At 35.8% G+C, this 9,373-nt stretch overlaps 1 protein-coding gene across 1 annotated transcript in view; it reads left to right on the plus strand.

Annotated features, from left to right (window-relative positions):
- MYO1B (myosin IB) overlaps nucleotides 1–9,373 on the plus strand; it is a 160,013-nt gene that overhangs the window by 121,238 nt on the left and 29,402 nt on the right. Inside the window, 4 exon segments of the mRNA XM_015596757.2 lie at nucleotides 1,391–1,495; nucleotides 3,538–3,600; nucleotides 6,890–7,090; nucleotides 8,419–8,645. Coding sequence (XP_015452243.1) covers nucleotides 1,391–1,495; nucleotides 3,538–3,600; nucleotides 6,890–7,090; nucleotides 8,419–8,645 — 596 coding nt within the window.

Raw genomic sequence — 9,373 nt, forward strand, 5'->3', positions numbered from 1 at the left:
AGAGTATATGTTTAGTTTAGAGTAAAAAATTCCTCTGATTAGTTAGTTCATCACTGGTAGTTAGAACTCCTTAGCTGACTTCCGGGAAAGAATGTGGTCAGATGCTACATGGTAAGTATCATTTAAAAATTTGTCCTAGGTCGGACCAAAGTTGATTTTGAAAGGTCAAATTTCATAAAAACTCTATGACTTTTTTGCTTTTGTCATTTATGGAGAGATATGAAGGCTAATAGTTCTGTGTATTCACAGGGAGGAGCCAGCTTCATTCCACTATTACTCAAGGACCCTCGTAGCTCATTCATTAGTCCAGGACTAGCCATATCAGTGGGGAAAGAATCAGGCTTATCAGTGGTGGGGTCATACGTCTTTTACTCCCAGTGCCACTGTCTCTCTCTCCCTCTCTCTGCAAAGAGGTGGGATAGAGGTGAAAATAACTAGTTTTATTAGCAGATCTACCTCTTCCTGGATGATGTGGTTCTTGGTGAAGTATATTCATTCAACAGATGTGCATTTTGTGCCCTCTGCAATGCTTTAAGCCCTGTGGGTTCAGAAATGATTTAGGCATGGATCTTTCATCAGAGTTCATAGGAGAAAACTCTGATGTGAAGGAAAAACTACTGAGGATCATAAGAGTAATAAATGTGTGAGCCTTTTGAGAAGAGATTTTTTTCTAACTAGGGAGATGATATTGTTATGCTGATTCTCTTGAGTCAACATTTTGTAGGCGTGTCATTCATTTATTCACTCATCAAATACATATTGAGTATTTATTTGGTGTGAGGTGCTGGGCATACTTTTTGACTAAGAGATGTATAGTCAGCTCTTGCCCTTAGAAATGTACAGTCTAGTCAGACAGATAGATATGAAACTAATCAATACATATATCCACATATATACACACATATATACATTTAGAGTAATTTTTTTTCAAGCGTTAGTATGTACGAGTTAGAGAACTGATCTTGGGTAGGGGAATAAGAGGTCAGGTCAAGAAGACTTTCTTGAACTCCAAAGTTAGACCTGAGAATGGAAGATTGAGAACTTATAAATCTTACTGTTCTTTTTTTTTTTCCCCCCTGAACCTTCAGGGGAAAGTGTACTTATTTGTATTTTTTTTTTTTTTTTACCACATGTAGGATGCTTCTTTGTCAACTAAAAACTTCATCCTTGAAATACCGCATCACTTGTGTATACTGCATTCATTCACTTATCTCATGAATCATTTATTCAGTGCCTGCGATGTGCAAGCCTCTGTCCCAGGAGCTTTGTGCTGGGTCAAGTTAAAGAGACAGTGTGTGACATTTATCGTAGATTGAGATGTTAGAGTGTCATTGTTATGGGAGAGCTAATAATATGGTTTATGAGGCTGTCTTCATTTTTCTCCATACAGGACAACAGCTTTGAGCAGTTCATTATTAATTATTGTAATGAGAAGCTGCAACAAATCTTCATTGAACTTACTCTTAAAGAAGAGCAGGAGGAGTATATACGGGAGGTAATGTTGAAATATAGTTTTTAAAAATGTTCCTTTTTCACTCATAATACAAACTCTGGATTCAGAAGATTATATAAACACGACCCTAAAATCAGATTTATCGAAGTTTAGCCATATTGTGTCTTTTAAAAATTTGTTTGGTACGACATCTATGCCAACTTGAATTTTCTTTGTTGTTGTGCTGCTAGGGCCCAGAACAATGCATGGCACACAGTAGGTGCTCAACAAATATCAGTCGTCTGGCTCAAATCTCACTGGATTCTAATGCAATAATGTGAAATAATCTGTTAAGAAAACAGTCTGAGATGAATGGACAAACAACTGTGGTACATTCATACAAGGGCACATTATGCAGAATAGAAAGGAAAAAACAGTTGATATACACAATTATATGAATAAATCTTAAATAAGTTATGCTAAATGAAAGAAGCCTGACTCAGAAGGCTGCATATTGTATGATTCCATTTATATGTTGTTCTAGAAAAGGCAAAGCTGTAGAGATAAAGCAATAAAGACAGAAGTCAGTGGTTGCCAGGGGGTAGGGGTCATGAGAGAATTTGACTTCAGAGGGGTAGCAGAAGGGAATCTTGGGGGCTAATGGTTTTGATGGTAGTTACATGACACTATGCATTTGCCCAGACTTAGAGAGCTGTATACCAAAAAGGCCAAAATTGCTGTATATAAATTTGAAAATATTTTGAAACTTTGTTCAATCTTGAAAAGCACTGACTTCCTAAAAATTTATAATGAAAATAGGTAATATTTGTTGAATGCCTACTATATGCCAGCTATTGTACTAGTGCTACGTATGGACTGTCTCACTTAATACAATTTAAAAATAATCAGAAGTAATGTTTACAGAGCCCTTTCCTCCTTAATTATAAAACACATACTTGTTGTTCACCCTTTCATTTTTTAAATAGCCAGTCTTTTTCTAAGTGTAAAATTATTTATTTCAAAAAAGTAAAAGGAAATTATTATATCTTTATTTTTGTTTCAATTTTTATTTGCCTTAATATTTTAGAAATGATACATATTTTTTTCATTTTTATAGTCATTAAGGACACTGATTTTTTTTTTGAGATTCTAAATATAGATTTTTCTAATATGATTGTTATCTCCAGCGACTTAGTAAAATAATCTATTTACTTGAAAGCGAAAGCATAAATTTTCATTTTTCTTTTAGAATGATCATTATGCTTTAGAAACTTTTATACTTGTCTGACACCTTTGATAACATAAACATCCTAAAAGCCAGAATAATTTTCTTCCTGTCTTCTCATCATAAAGAGAATGCCCAAACTTTGATCTGTAACTTAAAACAGTTTGTACAGATCGTCTACAACACTTTTAAGAGTATATAGGAAGATCTCTATCTTGCTTTCTGAATGAATTTTTTCCTTTCAGAAGAAAAATAAATGTTTACATTTAAATGGGCAGAGTGTAAGCAGATACGGAATGATTACATGTAGCCTCACAGATGGCTTTGTAACTAGCATTACAACTAGTGGATAGGTTCTTGTATCTTTCCTTATGTTGAAAATATTTTGTCTTAGCCCTGGAATATTTTCACACATGAAATAGTTAACTGCCCTACAACATGGGATTGACTCAAATTAATTTTTTCCTTGTGATTACAAATTAAGAAGAGAAAAAACTAGGCCTTAGATTCTTGGGATCAAGTTCTGACTTATTTCCTCATAAACATTGTAAGTATACACAAAGTAATATTGACCCAAGGGCCTGTTGAGTAAATGTTTGGCCTAGGGCCAGTGAAGTGCATGGGAAATCGCTACAGATGGGAGATTGGAATGGGAGTCAGTCTCAGAACAGGTCAAGGGCGTTCATTTCAATCAGATCATGTCAGTGGTGGACTGCCCCACTAAGAAAGTTTTGGGAACCGGAAGATGACATTTGCAGCACTGATTTTATAAAGGAATTATTCAGAGAAGACGTGAAATATGGTAGATGGTGGGCAAAGGCTATTTTCTGGATGCGGCATCATCATATGGAATTTGATTTTGTTCTATTTTGTTTTTCAGGACATAGAATGGACTCACATTGACTACTTTAATAACGCTATCATTTGTGATCTAATAGAAAATGTGAGTATTAGGTACAATTTTCTAAAGAATGTCTTAGTAATATAATTCATTACTTACAAATGATCTCACTGCTTTCAATATTATGCTTTAGTATTTTCATAATTTTAGTACCTTTCTTTTGGGAACTGCGGATTCTGGAGACTTTATTGTAATCCTAAGGGGTCAAACACAGTTCTTAAACACATACATAGGCAACTGGACATTTTGATATTTAGCCTGGATCCCATCTGCTCATCCCGTTGCCATGTCACAGGACCCATTCATGATGTGCACATGCCATGTCCTTAGAGACGCCAGTCTTGTCCTTGTGTTGGGAGCCCGGGTCTAGTCCATGGCTCCTAGGAATGTGAACACTGATTAGAGGAGGCTCGGCGCAGCCATAAAGATTTTTCCCAAATCAAAATAATCCATTTCATTTCTCAAACTCTTAACAATCTCTTATTATACTATTCAGTGGTTTTTATCAAAAAGATCATTTTTGGCGAGGATATGGAGAAGAGGGAACCCTTGTATGCTATTACTGGGAATGTAAATTGGTGCAGCTGCTATGGAAAACCCTGTGGAGTTTCCTCAAAAGGTTAAAAATAAAACACTCTTAAGATCCAGCAATTCCATTTCTGGGTATATATCTGAAGGAAATGGAATCAGAATCTTCAAGAGATATCTGCACTCCCATGTTCATTGCAGCATTATTTACAGTAGCCAAGACATGGAAACAACCTAAGTTTTCATCTACAAATAGGTGGTTAAAGAAGATGTGATATAAATATATGAACATTATTCAGCTGGGAGAAAGAAGGAAATCCTGCCACTTATAACAACATGGATAGACCTTGAGGGCGTTATGCTAAGTGAGATAAACCAGATAGAAAAAGACAAATACTGTATGATACCACTAATATCTAAAAAAGCCAAATTCATAGAAAGAGAATAGTGATTGCCAGGATCTCAGAGGAATGAGGAAATGGGGAATATGGGTCAAAGGGTATAAACTTCCAGTTTTACATAAGAGGATTAAGTTCTGGGGGTTTAATGTACAGCATGGTGACTGTAGTTAATGCTGTATTATATACTTGAAAATTGCTAAGAGAACAGATCTTAAGTGGTTTCACCACAAGAGAGAAATGGTCATTTTATTAGTGATAGCTAACTGCTATGATTATGTCGGTAATTATTTTGTAACGTGTGTATCAAATCAAATTGTATGCCATAAATTTAATGTTATGTCAGTTATATCTCAGTAAAGCTGGAAAAAATTTTTTAAAAGAACACACACAGAAACACGCTGTTCAAATTAAGAGTTAAGATAAAAGACAGCCTCAGGAGCTGAATTAAATAGCCCCCAGGAGTGGTTCTGGTATAGACCTAGCATCAATTCAGAAAACGTATGCAGAGGTCGTTGTGTGTGTGATTTTGCAATTGGCCACAGGCTATGGGATATGTCAGGTGACATAGTATGTGTGTATGTACAGGAAAAGGCTTGAAGTGTGAAAAATTACTCTATAACTTTTAGCAAACTTCCTGAAACGTAAGATATTTTTACATCAGGTTCTTTTTACTATAAATGAATTGATTGCGAGAAAACTGATTTGTGTGTAAAAACCTAGAAACTCTTGTTTTATGCTTAGGATTACTAACAATCCTGGCCTTGCTAACAAAATAATTTGAAATAATGCAGAAACTTTATTGTCCTACAGTCTTTGCTGTCATTGGTAGGCGAGTGCTATGTTTCAGGAATGCAGTTACAGGCTCTAAATATCCAGCAAATCACTTTCAATTCATCTTTAACAAGTCTTTTTGGAAATTATGTAGTTAACCAGTATTTTTTCTCTCAGTAGTCAAGGAATTCCCGAAAGCCGTATCTTTGATTAAATTGAATATTAAAAAATAATATTCAAAGCATCACTATTTTTCAATGAAAAAGTAAATTTTGTTTTGAAAAATCTGAACAATGTTGGAACATGAACACTAATATTTTACTTAAGCAATTCAAAACTCTAGTGTAAAATCCAGAAAACCACTAGATTTTTTTGAGAATTATTTCTGGTAAATTTTGTGACCATGGTAATTTGCTATGGGAAGTTTAACTTTTAGAAATCATGACTACTGTGTTTTCCTTCATAAATATAATGTTGCACTTATTTCTCTTTAAAAAGAAGAAAAAAGAATAGTTGGTAATGCACTTAATTTAACTAGATTATCTCAGCCGAAAACTCCCTTGCATGTATGCTGGAAGAAGCTCATGTTCACGTAGGAACTTGTGTACTCAAAGGAAGTGTTTCCTTCCAGCATCACCTCACAATCCTGTTTATTCTGGGGCTGTTAGGAACATACTTGATTCCTGAGAGTCCGTACTTCCCTTGGGTTTTGTGTGGAATAAATAAATGCTGGTCAGAGGATGTTAACAACCTTGTGAGGAAAAGGGGAGAGAGAGGGCTTTGCCCCGGTGGAAGTGGGCGGGGTTGATGGTCAGAGGAGTGGACTGTTCTTTTTGGGATGGAGACGTGTGGGCCTGTAGGGGCAGCTGAAGGAATGAAAGAACGGCAGCCTCTATTTAGCAAAGTAGAAGATTCCTGATTCAGTTTCATGGGTCTGACTGCTCTTGGGATAAATATGATCACGGGGTCTGAATACAAGACAAATTGTCCCTCATGTTTAACATCCAGTTGGAAATTTTATATGGAAGAAGAACTTTATTCTAAACAAATATTCTGAAAACACAACTTGATTGCACTGATCGTTAAAAGCGGCATCCCAAATCACATTATATTTTTTTTTCCTAGAAAGTAAACTTTATTTTGAACACATGAACATCTGAAACCAATTTCCTTCTCAAGCTTTGAATCAAATAATGGCCTTGGAAGACTGTTCTGTGTGTTTTATGACCACATGTTATAGAGACTGTATTGTCACATTAGTTTCTGACTTTCAGATTTGTTTTTGAATCTTTGAAGTCTAATTTGCCTTTTTCTAACATATGAATTTCAGTCAATTGCCAGCTAAGATGGCTGAGATGACTCCTAAGTCCTGTTCCGTGGGGGGAAGCCGTTTTGCAGGGGAGAGAGAGAGCTCTATACTGTTCCCAGCTCCCCCCCACACACACCTGGGATACTGGAAAAGGGCTGACTTCTGTGGCTTCTTGTTATTTGTTTTGATTCTCAACTTTTTGTTGTAAATGAGCGGAATTTTCTTGTGACTAAGTTGATTGTGTTTGATGGTGTAATTGGGAATAATTATTAAAACAATACAGTGAGGAAGGAAGGAAACTTTTTTTTTTCCTTTCTCCGAGAACACAAATGGAATCCTGGCCATGCTGGACGAGGAGTGCCTGAGGCCTGGCACGGTTACCGATGAGACCTTCTTAGAAAAGCTGAACCAAATCTGTGCCACCCACCAGCACTTTGAAAGCAGGATGAGCAAGTGCTCTCGGTTCCTCAATGACACGTCCCTGCCTCACAGCTGTTTCAGAATTCAGCATTATGCCGGCAAGGTATGAGGGAACTGTGAGCACCCAGTCAGGCCTGCAGAGTAATTCCTTCTAGGAGACTGTGCCTCAGAGATGGCATTCTGACCACTGCCAACTTATGGGGATAAATTGAGCTGCTAAAATATTAGAATCAAGGGAATATAGTCAGTAATATTGTAATAACTGTGTATGATGTCAGGTAGGTACTAGACCCATTGGGGGGGATCACTTCATAAAATGTATAAATGTCTAAACACTATGCTGTGTGCTTGAAACTAATATAATATTGAATGTCAACTGTAATTGAAAAAAATTTTAATTAGTAAATGTTTAATAGAAATAGAATCTGGGCTATGTTGAGCAGAATCTTATTAATACTCGTAGATGAAAGGAAAGCCAATGAACTTAATGAAAGAATTTGAATGTCTTTTTAAAAATCTATTTTATTATTTTCAAGCTCTAAGGTATCCTACGAAAAAGATCTATCAATGCTAATAAAAGGGAATTTGTCAGTAAAAATCACAAGTCACTAAAGACTTATAAGGTTTTTAAAGCACAAATTATTTAGCAAAAATAATGAATTCTTAGATTGAGATTTTGAAATGACACTGGGGAAAATACTTACTTTTCTTTTTTAAGTACTTAGTTGCTTAATATTTGGGAGAATTAATTTTATCTTACCTAATATATAAAGATAGTGTTAAAAATAATTTTGACAATAGATTAATCTTTAGAACCATAAAACATTGTTTGGAGTTAATATCCCCTTATGAATATGGTTGCAAACTTCAAAGGGAAGAAGATCTCAATTATGTATTTTTATTTAGTAAAAATGAAGTATACAGTATCTGAATTACCTTTAATTTTAAAATGTTGGAACTTGATACTTCATTGTTTTTTCATTAGCCTATGTTAATAAAAGATACTTTTCTGGTCAATTTTGCTGCTTGCTTGGGATGCCTTTGAAAATGCAGGGTTATATCTACTTTATTTCCCCCTGTCTACTTTTAAAGAGACTAGAATTGGGACATGCGAACTAAAAAATAAAACCTCAAAAATTTACTCGAACACCAAAAAAAGAGAAAATCCTTTGAAAATGCTATGATAACATTTTTTGAGTTTATTCTTGCAGATCCTAAAGGATAATGGGATTTATTTTGAACTCTTCTGTGATTTAGACAGATGGAATTTAAACTTAGAGGCTAATTCAGTATTAGAGTGTGACTAATGTGTTGAGGATTTGATGGAAAAAGAAGAGGCTGCAATATACATAGTCTTGGAATATTTTTAACAGTTGTTTGATGTTCTAGCGTGCAGTATGTCAGTCGTTGAGTCTTATGTGTTGCTCATAGGTACTGTACCAGGTAGAAGGATTTGTTGACAAAAACAATGACCTTCTCTACCGAGATCTGTCCCAAGCCATGTGGAAGGCCGGCCATGCCCTCATCAAGTCTTTGTTCCCCGAAGGGAACCCCGCCAAGATCAACCTGAAAAGGCCTCCTACAGCAGGCTCACAGTTCAAGGCATCCGTGGCCACTCTGATGAAAAACCTACAGACTAAGAATCCAAACTACATTAGGTATTTCTGGCACAAAAAGTTTCTGACAGTTCGAATGTGAAGGCACTCACAAGGAACATCATTTTCCTATTTGCTTAAATCTGTGTAGCCCAAGCAGAGGATAACTAAAGTACTTATAGGTCAAATAATACGGTATCTTGGATTTGCTTAAAAATGCTCCAGTGCCCTTTCCTCCTTCCAAGTAAGGAATTTAAAAAGGGGGTGAGGCTGGAAGTGTGGCAGGGGATAGGAATAGATACTCAATGAGTTTGGGTTGTTGGCACGTAGGGGCTCTCAACTTTCTGTATTTTTTTGATGACAAGAAACAGGATGTAAATTTTGGGGGGATAAGGGTTTTGCATAAAACTTTTGTTGACTTCATTTTGGATTCTTGTTATATTAACTTAGAGCACTGAAGCAAGTGGGGCTTTAATATTCTGGTGTTAGGAAATATGTACCTCTTTCTTTCCTGTGGGAGTTACAGGCCCAGGGAAAGTAATGATTTCTAAAACAATCTGAATTTTTTCAAAGCAAGAGAAAGGACTCCTTTAAAAGTATCCTGTCTCCTTTTTTTGCTTCCACGGCATCTTAGATCTCAAAGTTCAGTAAAGAACAACTAGGATTACAAGTGGCTATATGTATATTTGGTGAACTAGATAATAGAAGGTGTGTGTCTAATGGGTCACATTTCATAATATTGCATTACACCCACATATAACTTCTATCATTGTCTTTGAAAATTCAGTTAT

Source organism: Pteropus alecto, unplaced genomic scaffold (genome assembly GCF_000325575.1).
Source record: "Pteropus alecto unplaced genomic scaffold, ASM32557v1 scaffold3, whole genome shotgun sequence".
In the NCBI taxonomy this organism is placed as follows: Eukaryota; Metazoa; Chordata; class Mammalia; order Chiroptera; family Pteropodidae; genus Pteropus; species Pteropus alecto.